Raw genomic sequence first — 23,108 nt, 5'->3', positions numbered from 1 at the left:
GCCCGTGCTGGTGGCGCTTGAACATTGCAGCCTCCTCATGAGGGCTGCTGAACATGAAAAGGCAAAGAACATGCAAATAGCTGAGATCAATTAATTTTCATGATCTTTTTATTTTATGGTATTTTCTATACATATAGCTACCAAAGATTGTAAATGAATGATGCTTGGCATAAGATATTCATAGGCAAAAAGATGTGAAACTGAAAATTTTGGAATACTTCTTTATTTTTCAGATGGTATATATGGAGCAATTTTTATTACTTTAGCGTTCGCCGATCCTTTTAACAACAATATATGGTTTTATTTTAATACTACATAGTATAAAGATCACGAAATTGACAAGATAAAATAACATATTTTTTAAAAGATCTATAAGTCATGTAATGAAAGATTTAGGAAGATTGTTATACATCACCCGCACGTGATGAGAAATGTCATGATTATCTGTAATAAGAAATGTCAAGACATGATATTACCCCCATAATATAGAAGTTCGTTTCCTATACGGAGGGAAACTAATTTGGGTAAAACAATCTAAGATTATAAAAGACTGGTTTTCGAACATTGTTTTCTTTCTCTACGAAATAGTTGGCAGAACTATAACCTTCGTTCTAGGTTTATAGAAGTATAGGCACAAAAGTACATATTGCACATGAATTATGTTAATAATTCTTTGGGGTATTTAAGTGCGGGTGTCGTTTTATCAACTGTCTGTCTAAAACACATACGAGAGACTCCTGCATTCAAATTCATCAAAATAGGCCGGTTTGTGTCTTGGACGAACATATGACATAGCATGGCTCCCCGCATCCAAGATTTTCTAGTTTCTCCTCGTTTGGATCGTAAACTAGGTAGGTTAGTTGTAGCTTAACCAGATTTTGGTAAACATGGATCAAATCCATGCAGCCTAAAAAGAAGAACGATCCCTGGCTGGGAGATCGGGATTGTGCTGGGAATTTGCCAAAACAGCGTGCAACCCAAGAGACCCGTTGCTTCTAAAATCTGCCTCAAAAACTGCACCACCCTACTAGGTTAGGCGCCGCACTGAATCACTAGGGTAGAGACACTTGTTTCGTCCTCATTTGGCTAAATATTAAGCATGCTCATCGGCATTCAAAACGATTAGTTGTTGAAAATCAAAGCAAAATATCATGTTTTTTTGTGTTCGAGAAGTTGCAGTCTACAATCTACTTGCCATGTTTCATCAGTGACACCAATATTGGTGTCTTGCCATCTTGATCAACATGGGAAGGTTACACAAACTGAATGAAACTGATTACAAACTTTTCATCTTAAACATAATCCAAAGGACATTACAACATTAATAAAAGGACATCAAACTATTATTTGCACGTGACTAATTGCTTGTTCACATTCAATGTCATCTCGTTTAATTTTGGATTAGAAATTTGTAGTCCATTCTATTTACTTGTATTTCTGCTCAATACTTTTGTTTTGTAATAATACAAGAAGTTGCTGCCTACAATCTACTTGCCGTGTTTCGTTGGTGTGTCGTCATCTTGATATCATCTGATGCATTTCCACTTGATTGACTGAAACTGAAGCTACCATACAAAAGTGGTTGGGGAACTCTCTCCTTTCCCCAAGGCCCCATCTTCTAAAATCTCCTTTTGAGACGGCAAAACAAGAAGAAAAACAAATTATATATAGGGAGAGAGAAAAAAGAGCCCTACTTACCCTTAAAGTAAACTAAAAAAAAAAGGTCCAGAAGTCACCTGCAACTGTGACCCAACTGAAACCGTAGTGCAACCCAGCTCACTCCCATTCCTGAGAGAGAGTTTAAAAGTCTGTCAAAGGCGCAAATTAAGGAGGATATAACATGAATGTAAGGCTTAGCTACTGGTGCTGATGATTGTGATGATGGGATCCTCTTGTAACTTTTATCATTCAAGATTCAAAGCCACAACCACATTCTAAGCCAAAAGCCAAAAGCCAAAAGCTCTTATTATTTACTCTAAATAGCAGGTAGCAAAGCCTCAATATCCCAAACTCCCCATCAGTACCAAGCCAAAGACTAACCCTTTAGACCTCCAAACACACAATCTCTCTCTCTCTCTCTCTCTCCCCACCTTAAAACTTCCCACACAATTCTCCAACTGCTTATGGCTTGAGCAACAAACACCAAAATTGGAACATCATGATCCCAGCATGTTTCAGCCAGCCCAACACACCCTCAAGCACCTCTCAAGTGCCCCAAAACCTCATAACCTGCATATACCAAACTCAGCTTTGCAACTCTCCCACATATCTCACTCTCACCTGGTCCAAAACCTTTTTCTCTCACTCCCTCACCATCCATGCCTCTGACTCGTTCTCCTTCACCGTCTCCCTCAACCCATCAACCTTCTCATTCTTTCGAACCAGACCGGGCTCCAAATCCATCTCTCTAACCCACAGCAAATACAAAAGAATCAAGTTCTACTGGGACTTCACCCGGGCTGACTTCACTCACAACTCCGCCGAGGCCGAGTCATGCTTCTACATCGCCATTTCTTGCAATGCAAGGCTTGAATTCTTTCTTGGGGATCTTCTGGACGATTTGAAGAGGCGATCAGGGTTAGTTCCAACTCACAAGCTCGGCAAACCAGCACTACTGTCAAGGCGGGAACATGTGTTTGGACACAGGAATTACATATCCAGAGCTCAGTTCTTGGGATCCAAACACGAAATTGGAATAGAGTGCAGTGAAGGTACACTTCGACTAAAAGTAGATGGAATAACAAGCCTGGTTGTCAAAAGGTTGGCTTGGAAATTCAGAGGCAATGAGAAGATTTTTGTTGGCGGAGTAGAATTTGAATTTTATTGGGATGTCTTCAATTGGGTTAATAATGAAGGTGGTAGTAATGGGAACGGTCATGGTGTGTTTGTATTTCAAGTCGGCGATGGTGGAGTGTGGCCGGAAATGGTAGGTCCTGAAAAGAAGTTGATGAGGAAGAGCTTGTCAATGTCGACTGCTTCGACAACAGTGCCGTCAATTGCATCGCTGTCTCCATCACCATCGTGCTCAAGCGTGCTGCAATGGGCAGAGGAAAGTAGTGATGGGGGGAGGAGTTCGTGTTCTTCATCAACTAGGTCATGGGGTAGTAATGGAGGGTTTTCTCTGTTGTTGTATGCTTGGAAGAGGGATTGACACTTTATCTATTAAATTCCATTGTGATGGTTTGAAATTGGAAATAATTACTCCTTCATGTTGTAAATTTCTGGTGTTTTTCCTTTTGGAAATGACATCCGAACATTCTTTTTCTACTTTCACCACATACCTCTCCTTATTTTTGTTTTTTGAGAATCTCGAGAAAATTTATTGATATAAAAAAATAGTTACATCTACTTATGCGGATGTAAATCTTACCTCTTATAGTGCCAAAAAAAAAAAAACACGGAAAAAAAAGGTGACATAAACCTTATTCTTTTTTAAAAAGAGGCTAACTTGAGATCAAGATAGACACTTTCAAGCCATTTTCTGGCCAAACCATGGAGATTTAGCCATCAAGAAAGTTAGCATTCTCTTTATCTCATCAAGAAATATGATTTTTGTTTTTGAATCACTTGATTTTGTTGAGTATTGAAGAAGTTATGAACGTTTAAAATTTACCCAGTTTTAGGCGAGTTTTCCAGATTTCCTGCAAACCAGTCACCTTTCAGACTATTTTCCGGCCATCTCTGGTAACCAATGGTCTTCCAAATATGTATAATATTGTTCTACACTTTCTTATCTTCATTTTGATATATTATGGGTCGAATTTGGTTAAAAAATGATTGAGTTACGAAGCTTTGAAAATTGCCCAAACTTTCAACCATGAGCTTCAGGACACTTAAGAGAGTTTTTAACGGAATGATCAAAATAATGGATGGTGAACAATCTCAGGGACCATTTCTATTGATTTTTAATCTCATGTACCAAAGTGATGTGTTACGCAAATCTTATGAATCATTTTGACTAAAAAACCTAAAAAATAAGAACCTACAAAATAAGTTGTGCAAAACAAAAAGGAACTTCCAAAAGCATCTTGAAATCATTTCTACTTTTTATATAAGTCTATATGCATTTTTGTTTATATACAAGTGATATTCTATTATAAACACACCCGCTCGAGTGTATAGAGAAAAAAAATTCTTTCTAATCAATGTAATTACGCACACATATAAAGTATAAATGCAGTCTAATCACTATAATTTTCAAATTTTGAAGCCTATTCATCTTAGGATTCTCTAGTAGCCTTTTTTAATGCACTTTAACAAAAAGGCCTCGACTTTCTGCGCAAGAATATGAGGAGCTCTCATTGCAAATTTACTGTCCCTACAGTTTAGTTCTGCGCAAGAACATGAGGAGCTTTCAATGCATCTACAAGAACATGAGGAGCTCATCATTGCAAACGTACACTTCTGCCCCCTTGTAATCGAGAAGAGATCTTCTTCAAATCTTTTATACCAAAGTTACCGAATAATGTGATTCTGATATTTGAAATTTCATCTAACGATAAAAAATTATTATAACTTTTAAAAAATCAAAACATGTGGGCTGTTAGATGAAATTTCAAAGGTTTGAATCATTTGATCTGGTGGTCTTGGAGGAAGAGATCCGGAGAGGATCTCTTCTCTTTGTTATCATCATAAGCACTACAAAAATTTGATCTCTTATTTTCTCTGCTGTAGAAAGCAAATAAAATTGAAAAATTTAGCACCTTTACTTGGTAAATATTGTAATATGATTTATTGACTCTGCAATTGTCTGCAATAGTTACAAGCACAAAGTTGCCGGGAAAATTTCGTGGTGGTTTTTCACAGCACATTATTTGGCCAGATGCTAAAGGGTAGAAAGCGCCCGAAATGGAACAAAATAACAACCAAATCACGTGTATTCCAGTATATTTTAGCATTGAAGAAGTCTATACAGAACTAGACAGAATTTTGATTGACATAAATAATATGCAACTATAAACTTCGGCATCTACAAAAGCCCACATACAGGAATAGGTATTACTAGAAAATATGCCCGCGCGTTGGGACTTGAATGCACCAGCCTAAACTGCATGAATAAGACACATTTAACCTGAATAAATTAAACATAACCATGAATGGACAGAGGAATAGATGAGTGAAAAGGGTCGGTAAGATAAGCAGCTTGGTTTTTATATACATTCAACATAGCTGATATGAAAAGACATTGTACAATTAACAGGACAAAATTGAACTTTCTTGATTACAAAAGACGTGGTTGCAAAAAATTCTCTGTTTTCATAAGAAACAGAAGCAACATTCAACCAATTTGCATGATAAGAACCGTAAATTGGCATCGCGACAAAAGGGGATCGACTAAACCAGGTTGAATCAGAGAACTACTTCAAAGTTCAGATAGAAGTAAAAAATCAAATGAGCTACAGGCTTAAGGTCATAACCACAGATGAATGAAGGGCTATTAACTTAAACATTTATAAATAACCGTCAGTCCCTAGCTATTATGCATGCCACTAATGAAAGGAGGGATCACCATTTGTTAAGGTACCTGGAATTCACCAATACCAGGATATTTCCAACCATGTCGTTCATGATAAGAAGGATACCATAGCTCTCCACATGGACCTAATCCAACTTCAATTTCTGATATCATTCCTTCCTCAAAAAACTCATCAAATTCAACTCTGAAGCTCCTCATGTAGTCGAAGTAAACCTGCAATGGTTCCAGTATAATATAACATAATAGAAACTCTCAGCATTAAACAGTAAGAATGCATAGGGTCTGATTCTTAGAGAAATTCTTCCATTTTCATCCGAGTCTCATCGATTAAAACTTTCACCCAAAAAAAACACTCTGATCAAACGAAAACTCCAAAACCAATTCTATGGTTGATTCAACAGGTTTATACTATAAAGAAAATAACGATACAATATGGATACCTAGTCTTTTTTTGGTGGAAAAGAATCTTGTTTTATACCAGTTGGAAAACAATGCTTTTGTTTGATACAATCTGGTCTTGGTTAAAATCTAGTATCATTTACAGAAAGGGGGAAAAAAAGTAGTAGCAATATACCCATAATACGCTGCAACATGCTTGCATTTCTCCGCACCAAGTGTGGTTAATCATGTCAGCATCCAGAATCACAACCCTGGGCCTGATAAATAAAGCCAACTAGATACTCGAGATCAAAAAAGGTGAAACTACATGCATAGAGAACTAAAAATAAGATAGAAGTCAGTTCTTTGCAAAACCAACAATTGCATTTACCAAAAAATGAAATAAAAATAAAACCCAACAACCAAAAAAGAGGAGCATGTGCAATAGTAGTCATGTAAGAGTTCAGTTCGAAATTTCAGATTAACCCATTACATCATTTCTATAAAAAATATTCCAATTATGGCATTATCATTGAGCAAAATTAACATGTTGGCAGAAAAACAAATCTTATGAAAACGGTGTGTGGATTTATAGTTAACCAAAGCATTGATTATAAAACTGACATCTAACTGATCAAAAGAATAATCTTTACATTGATAACATACAAATGCAAAGGTGATATCAAGTTTTTCAACTGCTTCCCCCCCCAAAAAAAAAAAAAAAAAAAAAAACATTTATAACTTGTAAGTGGTCTTGCTAACTACACCTTAGGTTAAGTCCCAAACTTACAATATTCGGACGCATGATGGTGAAACTGTAACATTGTTCTTTGCATCCAACATTAATTCCTTGAAATATATGTAGTAAAACTTGGATCATCTACTTTTATCTCAAGGATTACCACAACTGTGTCTTTCAAATTTTATCTTCTCCATTACTTTCCAGCCAAAAGAAGAAAAAAAATAGGAAACTACACACATTTGATAACAGAAACAGAGATCACTTCCAGAACCTGTTGGGATAAAAATGGCATCACACTGCCGGATAAAACACAAATGTTTGTGGCTGCCAATACAATATGTGGAAATACATATACCAGCCCAAGCATCCTTACAGTATATAAGCAAGTAACTAACATTTTTCTCTGACTTGACCATATGATTTTTCAAAAATGATGCTCCAAAGCACTAATCCGGCACAACTTGCACCCACACCAAACACCAATCCAATACTTTATCTTTGCACAATTGTCTCACGATCACATAATTGTTAATTCATAACACCAACCAACCCATGTTACTGGTACAAAATATAATCACCTACACCTAATCATCTTATATTAAGAAGACATCATACAATAACAATGAATGTTTTACACTCTGCAAGTGAAGCAGCTTTCATTTGCCAATTTCTCAAGTGATAATGCAAGCTCCATTGCTGGATAAAAAAAATAAGGACTGAGAAGACATCAAATCCAACGCAGACAGCATATAAAATTGAACCCAAAGGGCAAAAGCCTTCTCTAACAAATAGATACATATAAAGAGTCGTTTGGGATATAGATATGGGTGTACCTGGAAGAATAGAGACGCACTGAGTCGGAGAGAGTAAAGAGAGAGTTGAATTTCGGAGGAATACTGGACGACGACGAACTGCGCAGCCATAGCTGTTGGTGGCGGTGATTCCGCTGCGAGAGACAGTTTGAAAAAAAGTATTCAATAAATCTTACAGAACTATAATAATTCAGTCATGAGCTTCGAATCATTGGCATTTCAATTTTAAGATAGTATTAACTATTTACAAAATTAGAAGCAGCTGATGGCATAGCATACCGGTTTCAAGCATGCTAAAGTTGGACATAATCTTCGGTATGTAGAGGTATTTTCTTTTCTGAGTCTTTCTTGCAACAGATCACAGCTGGTTTCTACAAATTTGAAAACCGAAGCTGTTAGTATGGATGTCTGTTAAATTTAATCTCATAACAGTAGGACGTATAAGAAAACAAAGTGAAGGCGCATATATAATCCATGTTTCCCTCTTTTTCATCTACTCTATCAGATAAATGTGAGTGCCATGTTTCCCTCTTTTTCATCTACTCTATCAGAAAAATGTGAGTGCTAAATGAGTGCATTTAAATAAAAAAGAGTTGACAGAGGCATAATTGGAGAAAGAAAAGGTCTTTATATCAATAAAAAAAAAATGCTTCATAGTTGGACATAGAAAATGAAGAAAATGATTGGATGAAACAAAGAAAGGCCCTTAAAATTTTGACAGAGGCATTCTCAGCAAGTTAAAAAAACAGAGGCACTCCCAAACAGAAGATACAATATGCAGTAAAAGGAAAATATTACCTGAGGAGGAAAAATAAAAAGCAAAAAGTAAAAAAATTGTAAACCTCAGTAGCAACATAGAATGCATATGAATGAAGCAATTTTTTTTTTTTCAAATGAAAACTTGTAAGAAAATAAGAAAACCAAGTGAATAATACTTGAATCAAGAAAGTCCCCAACGCAGCACAGGGGGGCATCTTCACTGATAGCACCAATCCAGAACTTTAAAGCAGCACAGTCCAACAAAAGCAAATCCATATACATCTGAACAATTATCCGCCTCATGTGGTGAACAAACATGCTTTCCAGCTGATACTCGTACATGCTTACCCTAACTTTTCTCATGACCTGGTTAAAAAGATAATAGCAATCATGACTAAGAAAAAGGGAGTCAAGTTTTGAAATATTTCCAAAGATGTTATAAGAATGAGCCCAAAATAAAGATTTCAAAGTGCACAAAGTTCATGCAGAAGTGAAATTCTCTTAATCTCAAAACAACATCTCTGCTGTAAATAATGGTGAAGCCTGTAGCCCAAAATTAGTAGTAGGATTCTAGGCATCAATCCATCAACTATCGAACGTTACGCGATCTACATAAACCGATAAAGAAAAAATATTGCTTTGAAATAAAAGAACTGATCATTTAAATTATTCATGACAGAACCAATTTTGATTTGAAATATGATGGCCAAGAACAAATCACACTTCTTTTCAATGCTGACCATGAATTTTCAGAAGTTAGAGAAGATTTTTTACCAATTGAAAAGACAATGTCACATATACCTACAATTAACCACCAATAAGCGTGAAGTTTTGCATGACAATGCAATAGCAGCTATACAGGATGTCATTATAGTAGTCATTGAGAATGATTCTCTTCATTCATTAGAAACTAAAACCAAAGAATGAAATTAAAATTGAACAAAACCATAACCCAACCTGAGTTTCAAACCAACCTAAGCACAGATTCAAACCATTATGCAAACACATCACAACTTGGTGTTCTCACGCGAAACACATGCAAAAGTCAATACATTTGGTTGTTTTTATTAAAGAACCAGGCTCAACTTAAGACATAACGATTGCACATTCCACCATAACAACAGCAAATAAATATACCTCAAAAGCTAAAGGGCGAAGTGATGTGTCCAACCATCCAAGTTCCTGAAATACGAACTTCGGGATTGAAGGAAAAATGACCTGGTGAATAAATTTAATAAGTTTACGGATTAGTATTCTGAAAGAGGATTGAAATATTAAAAAAGTAATAAAAGGGGTAAAATTCTATACATTGAACGACAGTCTACCCTAAACCCTGGTTTTGAAGATCAATATATTTGTTGTTTTTATTGAAAAAGAAGATATTCACTTCCATAAACACATTCCTCTTATGAACTCCAAAACGATATTCAATTGTAACTATAGTCTTGTATGATAGTTTCCTAAGGTCTCTTAATCTCAAAACAACATCTCTGCTGTAAATAATGGTCAAGACTGTAGCTCAAAATTAGTAGTAGGATTCTAGGCATCAATCCATCAACTATCGAACGCTACCCAATCTACATAAACCGATAAAGAAAAAATATTGCTCTGAAATAAAAGAACTGATCATTTGAATTATTAATGACAGAACCAATTTTGATTTGAAATATGATGGTGAAGAACAAATCACACTTGTTTTCAATGGTGACCATGAATGATCCTCAGAAAATAACAACCATAAAAAATTAAATCTATCTCTAACAACAACATATTGTTTTGAACAAACCAACAACAACAACAACCACCATAAAAAAGCATAAAAAACAGAGCATTTGATTCACAGGGTTTGTTCAAAGGCATAAAAAATTAAATCTATTTCTAACAACAACAACCATAAAAAAGCTATCCCTGTGAATCAAACCAAACAGAAAATAACATACATAAACAGATTTGTTAGGAAACGATTAACAGTGCATCATATGTGAATGAACAAAAACCAGATGCATAATGTATTTTAGAAGGATAAAAAAAAAACTCAGCATTTGATTCACAGGGTGAGGACAACAACAAATAAAAGGGTAATGAAAAAAAGGGGGCAAAACCAATACACACAATCTACCTATAATTAAGAGTAAGGGATATACATAAGGGAGATTATATGCAAAATTACCTTGATTTCCCTAAATGGTATAAGTAAACTTTTCTCAAGCTTGGAGTCCAATCCCAAAAGCCGAGCAGCAAACTTAAAGTGTCTGTTCGTTGCCACTAATGCATTCATCTTTGCTCCTTCTTCAAGTGTCTGCCTCAGAAGCTAAAACCAGCTACTTATCACCTCCAATCTCGGATTCTGCAAAAGAACAAACCACATGCATGAGGATTTATACAGTTCTTCGCTTTACCTAAGGTTACTGGACCAGAAATAAAAAACGAAATCAGAGTGCTTTACTTTGTGAGGTTTGATTTGTAGAGAACTGGAGCTGGGTTTGGTTTTGGCTTGAGGCACTGGGCGAGGAGCCGAAAGGGCAATAATCTGAAATTACAGTTCTAGAAATCAAAATATATTACGGAAAATAACAAATAATTTGTGAAGCAGAGCAGAAGTGGGATTTACCTCAATGCTATGTAGAGGGTTTGGAGGATGTCTACCTCGTAGTGGTCCGTGCAACCAATTTGATAAGAAGTACTTTGAATCTCGTCAAACCCAGACGGACTTATATCAAACGTGTGCAGCAAAGCGAGAATAGTTTGAATTGAAAAAAGATCTGTGTGAAAAAAAATGAAATAACACATGGGAAGCATTAGCTTGAAAATGGATAAAAGGGACATATATGTATATGCCTGTTCCTCAACTTCATCTGATAGGTAAAGTTCATCAGGCAAACCTTCTAAAGCCTGACCGAGTCTTTCATGAACCACATGAAATCTAACCATGATTGCCTCGCTTTCAAGTCCTAAATTACCGCAACAACAAATAAATTAATAATTCATGGTTCCGAATTTGAACATCTATTAATTTTCAAAGGGAAAAAGCCTAACCAGATAAATTTTGCTCCCTGGACAAAACACCCACAACCCCACGTTTAAAAGTATAAAAAACCCTCCACAAATCAGATACCAGAAATAAGATCCCTTCAAATACGAAAAATTTTGGGATCGAAACACAACAATATCCAAGAAAAACAAACAATTCGAGAAAAACAGTGAGAATAAGGTACGAATCAAAGAAGTGAGATTTAATTACCTCTTGAAGGGATCGAAGGGATCACGAAGCAGAGATGGAAGAGATCGATGCGGACTGTAGGACGCATGATCGAAGTCGCAAACCCGTTGCAGAGCAGCTGAGAATGTTTTAGGTTTCTAGCGTTTTCGGAAGACCCAAAGAATACACACCTATGCTTTCCGCTCTGTATCTCTCTCCCTGTCCATCTCTCTCTAAAATGGGAGAAAATCCCATGGATCCTGTCAGAGCACCCACCTAAATATCTCTCTCACTCAGTCCAAACCCGTAGCTCCCATCTCTCTCCAATCTGTCAGGCCCTGTGTCTCCCTCCTCTGTAGTCGCTCTGTCCCCCTCTCTCCGCTTGCCACAGGCACACCCAGCTGTCTCCGAGTCAAAAATGGGAGCGATCGTCTCTCTCCAATTTGTCAGCCGTGATGTCCCCCCCTCCTCTCTCCTGCCGAGTCAAAAGCTGAGAAGCAGCCAAGGGCTGGAAATTGGCCCTTAAGCCTGAGTGGCAATTTTGTAAATTAAGAGAAAACTGGTTAAAGCATCTGAATGGCAATCTTGTAAATTAACTGAAATGTCCTCCAAAACACTGTTCATATGAATAGTGCGATTTCCCCTCCTACTTTAGACTAAAGTAATGTTTACATTTGGATTCCCCTACGTCGTTACATTGGCACAAGTCAAAAGATATACCAATAACAAAACGTACCAAGTAAGGTCTAGTACTATCAAAAGAAGCAAAATCTAACCAGACTTTCAAGTTTCGCCGAGATACAGGACTTCAAATGTTGGAACTACGGAATCGAATGTCGACAACTGAAAGTTCGACCAGTACCAGTGAACATAATGTTGGTCTTTCCGTGGTGGTCCTGATTAGCAACTCCTATTGATCTTAACGTAAAATGATTGTGAACCTCGTTCGAAGTTTGAAGACTTACCGTGTTCAGTCATTGGATCTTCCATAAGCAGGTGTGAACAGGTGGCCAGAGACATTCCAGCTCTTGGTCTCGGCGTGCCTTATAATCTGTTAAACCGATTGCGGAAAACAGAAATCGATTACTGGAAAAACTCCCATATGTTAAGGATCAATAATCCAGCATATGAAAGCACTTTTGTTCTCACTTTAAACTTGTAGTCTTAGTCATAGAACGTACCTCCATCGATGCAAATGAGAGGCCTCCATGGAAGTTTTAGGTATGTCCTGCAGACCGATTAAAATTGTTACGATGAACAGACAGCTAGGAGTTACAAAGAATCCCGCAAGACCGATAAAAATTGACGCCCTGTAGGTATGTCACTCCAGCCAGAGACCATGAAAATTAGCGGATTGACCAAAAACTTTATGACCAGGGAAGAGAAACAAGTAGGGGAAACATTGAGCATGCAATCGAATTCGAAGTGTATGACAAGCAGACACATATTTTTACATATCTGCATGTTGCAGTTTATATCAAGTAGAAGTGAAACGAAAGAGAACCGCAGAATTTTCTTGCCTCGAAAATTCGAAATCTAACAGTTGGATCTTCGAAGATACAATCTTCTGTATAAATTGCAGAAGTGAAAATCCCTCTTACCAAACACAAAGTAGAAGTGTGAAATAACACAAAAAAAAAAATTGAAACCAATCGGTTAACGATACATTCATATATGCAGAGTCATGCACAAGGAAGGTCTCATTCAAACAGTATAGGTTGGTAACTGTTACGAAATACGCATTCTCGAAATCAGATTTGAGAATCGTTACGACATCATCAATGCCGAAAACTAAAAACTCATCTTTGATTGTCATTCACTCCATTCGTGTCCACGTCATCATTTAACGGAGGAATTGACAGACAACTGACGGAATGTATGAAATTGTAACAAATTTGTAGATGAGGTATGACATTGATATTTTTTAAAGATGAGATATGAAACTGTGATTGACCTAATAATTAAGGTAGTTTTATGTAATTTATCCAAAATTAAAAGAGGCAAAATCCAAGGAGCTCGCTTCACCACCAAATTTATCAGACAATTAATTGTGACCAATATTGAAGGTTCATGACTTTATATAGTATGCTCATAACCACTAGAAGAAGTTAGAAAGGAACAACCTTTGCCAAGAAGATTGTACAATTAAGGATGATTTAAAACATCATATTCAACAATTTCACATAGAATTAATCCAAATTCTCAAATTTTCACATACAAACGAATGCTCGAATAGATTAATTTGAGTGAAAATCCCAAAGATTGAATCTTTAGAGGATAAAAAGCTCCTCGACATACTTTTTTATTCAGAAACAATTTTTTTAGCATTAAGGACAAATTTTTTATTATTAAGGACATTTTTCAATTCAAAACCGTGAAGTGTGACTCATTTTTTGTTTTTTATCCTAATAATACAAAAAATTATCCTTAACGATAAGAAAAGTTGTCTAAGTGTTTTTCGATTAAAAAAAAAAAAGTTTTGTGAAGAACATTTTAAGGAAAACTAATGAAAATGCTTTGAAAATTTTGAATTTTGACGATAAGGACAAAATAAAAGGTAAAATGCATAGTATCAGAATTGATTTTTTAGTGTAAAAATGTGATTTTTCAATTTTAGTTAAATTTCCTAACTTTTTATAGTTCTCCATTTTTATCCTTGTTCATTTCATGGGGAAACAAGTGGAAAGTGAGGGGAAGGGTAAATTAGGAAAAAAAATTACCCGGTTGTTTTGTTGAAGGAGGAGAGGGCCTGAGAAGCTCACTGATTCCGCTCACGGCGATTTTCAAAACCTGCGGGGTTTCTCTCCTGTGATTGTTGCTTCTGTTGTTATCCGGTGCGGCGGAGGAGCACCGGATGCCGTGGATTGCCCGGATAATGAACGGTCATAGATGGATCAGAAAGCAACCAACGATCAGGAATTGAAGTAAAATTGAAAATCGAAATTTGAATGCTCTGTTACCATCGACTGCGGGAGCGGAGGAAGCCATTGTTTTGGCGGGTTCATATTTCACCGAGTCTGTTATTACAGTTGGTGAACCGCCAAGGTCGGGTCGGGTTAATTTGGTTGGAGGAATTGGGCCTGTTGGAACCCATTTAACCCAAAGATTATCTTTTGTTAATTATCATTCAAATTTGAAATCATCTGAGCAATTTACATTATGATTCTCACTTTTTATTAGCGGGAACGGCAAATTCTAACTTGAGGCTTTTTCCAACCGTAAAGAAGTACCACTAATTACTGTTAAATTAGTTTAATTTTTAAAATTCGTTTTTTATTTAATGAAATTAAATTAATTTAAAACGGTAATCAATAAGGAATAAGCATTACCTCATCTAGGAATGGCAATTTAATCCGTCAAATCCGATCTCCGCAAGTAACTGATCTGAATGGTTCGGTTTTGGGTATAAAATTTCAAGTATTTTACGGTTATGGATAACCGTCAAGTAAATTTTTCGATTTCGGGTTCGGTTATGGTTATTGAGGTATCCATCCCAAACCCATACCCAAAACCGAACCATTTCATTTATGAATAAAAAAATATAAATATTTATTATATAAAAGGGGTTGTTAATACCAATGCATTATTAAATATGAAATTAATTATTTACTTTTTTATCATTAATAATAGGAATTAATGCTTATAATTTTTAAGAGTGTAAATGTTTTCTTAGTAATATAAATTTTTAATATTATTTATTACATGCATTGTATCAATTGTATTAATAATAGCAATTTATTTAATATCGTTTTTTTTTTTTAATATTCTCATTTAGTTAATAATATAAATAAATATATAAATATCATAATAGGAAAAACCGTTCTCCGATAAAAAATCAGTCAACTGATCCGTTATGGAGAAAACCGGTTAGAGAATTCGACGGGTTCGAACTTGGAGAAAATAAACGAATTTGGGTATGAAAATGACATATTCGAATCCGATTCGTCCGGGTGCCATCCCATCAGCAAAAATGCACTTGGTATAATTAAGTGGTGAACCTTGTTTTTGATGCGATAATACGATTAAACCAGTCTAATGATTGCATAACACGTGTAAGTAAGACAACAGTTTACAGTGACGTTGACAAAGACTTCGATTCCTACCTTGGTGCTGGACGACGTTTTGGGTCCAGATATACATCTTCTTCCCTACTGATATCAGTCTCTCACTCTCTCTAAAACGCTACCGTTTCCAAGCACAAAGCTTCAGAGTTCATCAATGGCCGAAGAAGCTCCCAGCAAACGCCCACTGAAAATCATAGCCGGCGCCGACTCCTTCGGCTGCTCTCTTAAGGACGCCTTGGTGTCCCACCTCCGCTCCCTCAACATCGACGTCGAAGACCTCGGCACCTCCTCCTACTACTCCATCGCCGCTGACGTCGGCAGCCGCGTCTCCTCCTCTACTTCCGATTCCGAGGAGATCCGGGGCCTCGTCGCCTGTGGTACCGGCGTTGGAGTCTCAATCTTCGCCAACAAGTTCCCCGGCGTATTCGCCGCCACGTGCCTCACTCCCTCCGACGCCCAGAACGCCCGATCCATCAACAACTCCAACGTCCTCGCCGTCTCCGGCATGTCCACGTCACCCGACTCCGCCATCGAGATCCTCGACACCTGGCTCAACACCCCCTTCAAATCCCCCTGCCCCGCTTCCGATTCCAAACCCTGGCCGCCCGAAGTCGAGTCCTTCCTCGACAATTCAATCCAAGAAATGCCCAAAATTGGAGGGGCTAATAAAATTGTGGATTCCGAGGAGGCTTCTTGCGCAATCTGCTGTTTGGTGAAGAACAGGGAATTGAACCCGATCGACATTATCCCCGGCGGGTCGATGAAGATTCTGAGGGAGACGCCGACGTCGGCGATTGTTAGGTTTAAGGCCGGGAGCGTGGAGCCGGCGCACCACCACACGTTCGGGCACGATCTGGTGGTGCTGTGGGGGAAAAAGAGCGTGTGGAATTTGACTAAAGAGAAAAGGTTCGATCTGACCGGCGGTGATTACTTGTTTACTCCGGCGGGGGATGTGCACAGAGTCAAGTACTATGAAGATACTGAGTTTTTGATCACCTGGGATGGCCATTGGGACATGTTTTTTGATGAGGATCTTGAGGCTGCTAAGAAGGCTGTTCAGCAGGAATTGGAGAAGGGGTCCGAGTGAAAATCGTCAAAGGCGGCAGCGGTGGCGTTGGCGGTGGAAAGTTCAGTGTTTGCTGGTTGTGTTCAAGTGTTGAAGATGATGAATATGTGTTTATGTAAATGCATGTTTTGGAGATTATGTACTCTAAAATGTAGCAACTTTGTGTTTGAACAATAAAGTTGTGTGCTTGGTGTGATTACTCTTTTTGGTATATCAAGTCAATCACGTATTTATGAAAATGTATGAAAGACGGCAATTAATTTGAGATAACATTACAGTTGCTTCGCGGTTGAATGAATGTCCATAGACTCAAAACTGTATCCGCCTTACTTAAGGGTGGATTCCGGCGATGATGAAACTTGGGTTCAGTGTGAATGATGCACCAATTGCACTTGTTTTCAACTGATAACTTCGGTTTCCCAAGCTCTAACAACACCGTTCTCAGGTTTTCGGTAGCATTTGGTTTTGGCTTTGATAACCGGCACATGACTTTCGGTGGTCCTAACAATGTGATGGCCGGCATTTTTGGCTTAGGAGGAGGGCAGTGGTCCATCGTAGCGCACTTAGAACGAAACTCACATGCGCTTCTCTTACTGCTTACCGTCGCGGACTGCAAAATGGGGAACGTATACGGTTCTGCAATTTGGTAATGATGCGAAGATAAGAGGAAGTTTTCAAACGAAGCTTGTGCCTGCAGGAATTCCCAGATACCATCTTAATGTGTTGGAGATTAGGGTTGCCGGAAAGCGCCTCAGATCCTGCACTGTTCAGGATGAGGAGTGACAAGAGCGGAGGGGTTATCCTGTACAGTTTCCTCGCTCGAACTGCATATGCAACTCGGAGAGGAGCTGACCTTGTTCTGGATTCTGATGCGATTTTCGAGCGTATTGATACTTCCGTCTGCATCGGTATAATGCCTACTTGTGATGCAGGGCCAAGTCTGTTAGGGGCATTTCAGCAGACAAATCATCGCTTCTTGTTAGATGTTAAAAGTTTGACGATGCCGTTTGTACCAGAGAAATGCTAATACAACTGAAAAGTTCATGTGATCCAAGGCTTGTACTTATTGACAGAAAAAGTGCAAGGGAAAAACATGTGACGATTATATTTCATGCTCACCAGTTTTACATTCACCGCAGGATTCACGAATGGCACTAACCTTTCTATACTTTTATACCAATATAGAACATTGTAAAACGTTTGTAAAGAACAAAGCCAGCTCATGTCAAACTCGCCGGCTGACTCCACGTTTTGATTTGAAGAGTGTTTTTCTGTGCTAACCAACGAACGGCGGGCAATTTGTTAGACAAGACTCAGCTCATCGGTAGTATTAACAGCTTTTGCGTATTCCCCAGAATCTTGGGCTGCAAACTTCTTTCGCAATCCCACCAACTCTTCCCCGGCAGCACATATATATGCAGAAGCTTGCCTGCCGGACAAAGTTGCCCCTTCCATGCTGTCGATATAGTCCTGTAAAGGGTACAGCCATTTAGAATTCAGAATTTACAACATTTTTCTTTCTTCACTCTTGTATAGGAAAATCACTTGCGCAAACATACTTGTTTTGTGTATGAGCCGGCAAGGAAGAAATTCTTCACGGGTGTCTTCTGATCAGGTCTAAACGGATCTTTGCCAGGTCCCTCCCGATAGAGAGATTGCCCAATTTTGACAACTGATGACCAAGTGACTTCCAAACCTTGGGATGATGGGAATAAAGCCAAAACCTTGAATTGAAAATTTTAAGGTTCAGAATTTGATGTTTCTATTGGTTTCTTCCAACTGCAGTTTAACTTGCTTAACGTATGCAACGTGTTCTTTATAAGCTAATTACCTGTTTCGTCACTCTTGCTATAATTTCTTCGTTTGGTAAAGGCATGTAAGGATCACCTGGTGTCAAAACGCATCTGCAAGATGAAGAAGCACCAGCCTCAAGTTCAAAATTATATTAGTGCGAATAGGAAATATATATATATATATATATATATATATATATATATATATATATATATCTGAATTATACAAATGGTATGTTTTCCTTACTGGAGGAGTGAACCTTGTCCCACAATGTAGTAATCTTCAGGAGAAGTAAGCGCTAGGTCGGCAAAGCAAGAGAAATCTGCATCGGGAGTATATAAGAGATTATCTAATCCCAAAGCTTGCTTCGATTTCCTATCAAACAAAAATATCCCCGTCCATTAGTCTGAAAGAGGCAAAAAAAAAATAAAGATTTCTACAAGGTCCTTAACACAAAAGCAAAACCCTTGTCACATCCAAGTACTTCAGTGTGTAAGGGAGAATCACCTTGACCGCTCTAGATCTTGTAACTCTGTGACCCAACCATCATATCTAAGTTGCACAGTGACAACAGGAACTCCGACTAGCTCATAAATATTATTGAAAAATTCCAATTCTCTCCATTGAGAAGGAAGCAATCTCTTGATTCCAGGCACATCACATGCTGTTAACATACATATATGAGAGAAAAACTTATTCAACTGAACTTGGAAATAGATTTTCGGAAAAGGAAGGGAACAAAGAAGCGAGAGTAAACCAGAAACCTGCAACATAAGCGTCAGCTTTCACAACTTTCTTATTTGTAGCCTGCAACCATAAAAAGAACACTTTGGGTATTTACATTTAAAGAAGCACAAGTTCCACCACAAGCATCTAAGGTAACACAATAAAAGATTCCAGCCGTCAAAGAAATCGATCTTTATTAAATTTCATTTGTATTAAAAGAAGCAATATGATAAGTAAGTTACCTTGGACATCGAAAATCCGGCAACATATGTTTCTCCATCAGAAGATTTATCATACAGTATTTCTCTACACCCCCACCTAAGATGAAACCTGTTACAGCAGACAACGACATTCCAACTGATATAGGAGAAACAGAAAAAGAAAACAATCGTTATCTCTTCATTTCCATGCAAAGCTCTTGTATCTTTTACAAAGATATACCTGCCCCCCTTTGCAATGATATAATCTCTGATGGGGCCACTTAAGTAAACATCTGGCGAACCCTTGAGCATGCGTAGAAGGGAAGCTTCGGTCTTAGTGGCAAACAATGTGAATATAGTGAGCATACAACGAGCACTAATATTATCACAGTCAATAAACCCAAGTGCATATGCAACAGGATCCCACATCCGCTGGATACTCATTCGCGTGCCACCTTTTGACAAGAACCAATCAGAGAAACTTATCTGCAAAAACCAAGTCCAGTTTTTATAATACTGTGTTGAAAAAAAAATAATAATTGTAAAAGACTTCCAAACATTTCCAGTTTCAACTAACAACACAATGAATGGAGACCAAAATAAAAGATAGAAATAGCTTTCATTCTTACACTATCCAAATTCCGGACATCCTGCAACGCTCCATCTGGATCAACAAGAGCCTTTACAACCGGACTTAAGGCAAGAGCCACTGCATTTCTTGCTTTATCGTAAGTCTGAACAGTTATAAAGGAAAATCAATAACAGAAAAAGCACCATTACAATTTGATTCACTAGGATTAATCAACTAAATGATAATAAGGAAAAAGCGTATCAGTTTTTTTTTTTTTATTGTACTGTTTTTCCCGACACAAGGCGAACAATGCTTCATTCTCTATACTGGTAATGAGATGTGACAATGATGATGATTTGCAGTAAAGTCAGTCGTACCTTAATCTGATTAGTAGACAAAAAGGCAAGAATCCCATGTATTGGTGCTCCAATTGGGAACCGAAAATCAAGTTCTGTGATGAAAATCAAGTAACAGATAATGTACATTGGAGATCAGTGATTCATAAATGAACCCTGAAATACAAGATCAGGCACCAAGACATACCACCAATGTTACCCCCTTTGTTTACAAAAGTGTGAGTATGATCCTTGACAAGAAGATTTTCGTCTGCACCCACCTGTTTAGTGGTGGTCCAAGAAAACTTGTTAGCGATTATACGTAAAATTAACAAGTGTAACAGAAGTTCAAGCAAGCAAAAGTTGTCCACCTTTTTCATTAATCGGAAAAGATTACTGTAGCAACCAAAGAAAACATGGAGTCCCATTTCAATGTGGTTCCCTTTTTTATCAACAAAAGAGCCCACCTTGCCACCAATGAAAGGCCTCGACTCATAAATATCCACCTGCAGAATTTACAAAGAACACGTGTTAACAAGTTTTCCTGGAAAAGACAATCAGTCATCAAACAACCTTACAGAAAATTATGAAGTTAGCTTACTGAGAAGTTTCAGTCTAAGTTTCCAACTTTAAAAATTCAATTCATCCATTGAAGCAATGTAGCTCTAAACTGAAAGAAACATACAATTCAGACAAAGTAAACAAAATTGGCCAAACCTCATGGCCTTGATCCAAAAGCTCAACCGCGGTTGACATGCCAGCGAGTCCAGCTCCGATAATGGCCACTTTCAGCTTTGGACCTCGGTAACGCTCCGGTTCAGGTGGAAACAACCCTTTTGGAGCTGGAAGATTAAGCATTCATCTCAGTATACACTAAATAGTAGCTCAAACAGTAAATAATCATTCACTTCATCACTAAACATCATATCATTCTAACTTTTCGTGGGAATATTAAGTATTAACCTCAAATTTCAGCACAAAGCTTGGTATTTTTGTGAATTAAAGGAATTTGGAACTTGAAAAGTTTGAACTTTTGATCAAAAGCCCATAACTTTTCATAAATTCAGTTAAAGTAAATGTAATCCCATCACAAGTTTCCTCAAATTCATCATAATTCACCAAAAGAAAGAAACCCAGGAATTAAAATTAACCAAAAAGCATTAGAAATATTGAAAATTGACAAAATGGAGCTTAAGAAAAAAGGGAACTTTACCGTTAACCCCCATGTCAGAAACATTTGTGTCCAGAGAAGAACGAACCCAGAAGGAGGAGGACCACTTTGTCCTGGCAGGAGTCACTATACAGCGACCGGTTACTGGAGCTGCCGGCGAAAGAGCCCAAGAAGCCATGGATTCAAGCTTCTAAAAACCCACAACTTCAATCTCACTATCTCTTCTCTCTCCTCTCTCTCTCTAACCACAGAACTGGTCTGTGTAAAGAAAGAGAGAGAGAAATAAAACTAGCTCTGAAGCATCAGAGAGAGAGGGTATCAGAAGTAGATGCTGAGGGTGAGAATTTGTCGCGTAACGGAGGAGTGAGTGAGTTTGGAGGAACCAAAGTTTCGTGTGCAAATTCTGGTATACAGTTTACTGTATTTTTAAGTGAGAGGTCTTACGTTCGGTTCTCGACAAAAGTGAATTTTAATCACATTATCATGTCTAACCTAATGTGAGACTTAGCGCACTCCTTTAATATAGATAATATCGTTTGTTTTAAAATTAAATAAATAAATAAACTTGTTAATGGGAGGTGGTAGTGATTGTTTGTGGTTGGTTCGGAAATTGTTGGAGAAGTTTGTTGTCTTGTATGTTTAAATTTGGTGAAGCAGCAGAAATTAAGCGAGCAAACTGTTAACGAGGGAAGTGCGCTGCTTCCTTCGCTTTGCAACGCTAAATGCGCCACTAAGACTTTTAGATAATATTCAAGGTGGAAGAATGTATCATGGTTTTATGAGTAAGAGTTGATATAACAGACGTGGGTTAGATTAATTATTCAGAACAGATTTTTCGTGTTTTTGTATATTATTTTTCTTACAAAATAGAGTAGTTTAAAATTATATTGTAAAAAATGTCAAACATTTCGAAATATATAGTTAAACTATAACGCTGAAATGGTTTAATGTAAATTATAAGGAAGAAAAAAGGCATCACGAACAATTGTTGGATTTGTTGCTACAAAGAGAATATAGAATGCACAAAAAAGTAGGGGTTTAATTTCATCAACATTCCCCGAGATTTGTTGGCTTTTCACTTTCACACAATCTCTTTAAAGACGAATTTATTATTGACATCATTAATTTACATTTGAGATGACTAAATTGTATTTGAGTCGAATGATTTTATGTATGAACGATCTACAAAAGATGAATAAAAACTGAACGTTATATAACCTACTTCATCATCTGCTAGCTGGTTTATTTTGATACATATGAAAAAATGAAATTGCTTCACAATATGCAACTCTTTTTCCCAATCTGTCACATTATATTTTGCAGAAAAATCGAAGTGGCGTTCGTGCGAAAAGGTTGAGAAAGAAGGAAGTTGGATTTTGTAGCATCATTCGTAGAATTACTAGTAGTGGTTACGAGAGAAATAGGAAGAGACTTGAGGTTACTAAAACTGCAAATATGGCCATGGCAGCAACGAAAAACAAAAGCAACTTCTGGGATTTCATCTTCTGGTTAATCTTGTCCTTGAGAACGATTATTTGGATGCGTTGGGTAGCTAGGGTTTAAGTGTCACATCCCGGTCTGGGCTCCCACCACATCCTGAGTTCGACTCCGCCGTAGCACGATATTGTCCGCTTTGGGCCCCGACCACGCTCTTACGGTTTTGTTTCTGGGGAGAACTTTCCGGTCACCCATCCTGGGGTTACTCTTGCGCGAACTCGCTTAACTTCGGGATTACTCTCGCACGAACTTACTTAACTTCAGAATTCTGATAGAACCGGAAGTCAGTGAGCTCCCAAAAGGCCTCGTGCTAGGTAC

The 23,108-nt window shown here is 37.6% G+C and overlaps 4 protein-coding genes across 7 annotated transcripts; 2 read left to right on the top strand and 2 right to left on the bottom strand.

The window, feature by feature from the left end:
• Positions 1–1,882: 1,882 nt before the first annotated feature.
• Positions 1,883–3,273, top strand: LOC137745434 (uncharacterized). Its single transcript, XM_068485399.2, has one exon. It carries the CDS (start codon positions 2,159–2,161, stop codon positions 3,149–3,151), a length of 993 nt encoding a protein of 330 aa, XP_068341500.2. The 5' UTR covers positions 1,883–2,158; the 3' UTR covers positions 3,152–3,273.
• A 1,857-nt stretch (positions 3,274–5,130) lies between these two features.
• On the bottom strand, positions 5,131–11,835 carry LOC137709742 (uncharacterized). 3 transcript variants are annotated; one of them, XM_088680762.1, is made up of 9 exons: positions 11,409–11,835; positions 10,779–10,929; positions 10,614–10,697; positions 10,338–10,514; positions 8,344–8,533; positions 7,688–7,779; positions 7,430–7,542; positions 6,051–6,132; positions 5,131–5,689 (listed from the first exon to the last, which is right to left on the bottom strand). In XM_088680762.1, exons 4-9 carry the CDS (start codon positions 10,443–10,445, stop codon positions 5,516–5,518), a joined length of 759 nt encoding a protein of 252 aa, XP_088536888.1. In that variant the 5' UTR covers positions 10,446–10,514; positions 10,614–10,697; positions 10,779–10,929; positions 11,409–11,835; the 3' UTR covers positions 5,131–5,515. The 3 variants fall into 3 exon arrangements, with proteins under 3 accessions (XP_088536888.1, XP_088536889.1, XP_088536890.1); XM_088680763.1 differs by lacking the exon at positions 11,409–11,835 and adding an exon at positions 11,050–11,124; XM_088680764.1 differs by lacking the exon at positions 10,614–10,697.
• Positions 11,836–15,335: 3,500 nt separating this feature from the next.
• DRT102 (DNA-damage-repair/toleration protein DRT102) lies at positions 15,336–16,695 on the top strand. The gene has a single exon (XM_068484501.2). It carries the CDS (start codon positions 15,585–15,587, stop codon positions 16,515–16,517), a length of 933 nt encoding a protein of 310 aa, XP_068340602.2. The 5' UTR covers positions 15,336–15,584; the 3' UTR covers positions 16,518–16,695.
• An 880-nt stretch (positions 16,696–17,575) lies between these two features.
• LOC137744714 (zeta-carotene desaturase, chloroplastic/chromoplastic) lies at positions 17,576–21,908 on the bottom strand. 2 transcript variants are annotated; one of them, XM_068484500.2, is made up of 14 exons: positions 21,336–21,908; positions 20,840–20,964; positions 20,494–20,628; positions 20,331–20,403; positions 20,165–20,238; positions 19,846–19,950; positions 19,458–19,702; positions 19,259–19,346; positions 19,055–19,097; positions 18,798–18,954; positions 18,537–18,665; positions 18,328–18,400; positions 18,056–18,220; positions 17,576–17,966 (listed from the first exon to the last, which is right to left on the bottom strand). In XM_068484500.2, the coding sequence occupies exons 1-14, from the start codon at positions 21,469–21,471 to the stop codon at positions 17,799–17,801; spliced, it is 1,716 nt and encodes a 571-aa protein (XP_068340601.2). In that variant the 5' UTR covers positions 21,472–21,908; the 3' UTR covers positions 17,576–17,798. The 2 variants fall into 2 exon arrangements, with proteins under 2 accessions (XP_068340601.2, XP_088537300.1); XM_088681174.1 differs by having other exon boundaries at positions 19,259–19,373; positions 21,336–21,715.
• Positions 21,909–23,108: the final 1,200 nt, after the last annotated feature.

The sequence above is a fragment of the Pyrus communis genome, chromosome 12, assembly GCF_041283825.1.
Source record: "Pyrus communis isolate YQ-2024b chromosome 12, ASM4128382v1, whole genome shotgun sequence".
Taxonomy (NCBI): Eukaryota; Viridiplantae; Streptophyta; class Magnoliopsida; order Rosales; family Rosaceae; genus Pyrus; species Pyrus communis.
This window is presented reverse-complemented; position numbering and strand designations above follow the sequence as displayed.

Bases quoted from the DNA above. Each gene is read 5' to 3' on its own strand.
- LOC137744714 (XM_088681174.1), bottom strand. From the start codon at position 21,471: ATGGCTTCTTGGGCTCTTTCGCCGGCAGCTCCAGTAACCGGTCGCTGT. The intron at 20,239-20,330 runs GTATGTCTTGGT...TTTTCATCACAG, and splicing joins CAAAGGGGGTAACATTGGTG to AACTTGATTTTCGGTTCCCA. The intron at 19,703-19,845 runs GTAAGAATGAAA...TGGTTTTTGCAG, and splicing joins ATGTCCGGAATTTGGATAGT to ATAAGTTTCTCTGATTGGTT.
- DRT102 (XM_068484501.2), top strand. From the start codon at position 15,585: ATGGCCGAAGAAGCTCCCAGCAAACGCCCACTGAAAATCATAGCCGGC.
- LOC137745434 (XM_068485399.2), top strand. From the start codon at position 2,159: ATGATCCCAGCATGTTTCAGCCAGCCCAACACACCCTCAAGCACCTCT.
- LOC137709742 (XM_088680762.1), bottom strand. From the start codon at position 10,445: ATGAATGCATTAGTGGCAACGAACAGACACTTTAAGTTTGCTGCTCGG. The intron at 8,534-10,337 runs GTAATTTTGCAT...CTTTTTAACCAG, and splicing joins TACCATTTAGGGAAATCAAG to GTCATGAGAAAAGTTAGGGT. The intron at 6,133-7,429 runs GTACACCCATAT...TTTATTTATCAG, and splicing joins GTGCGTCTCTATTCTTCCAG to GCCCAGGGTTGTGATTCTGG.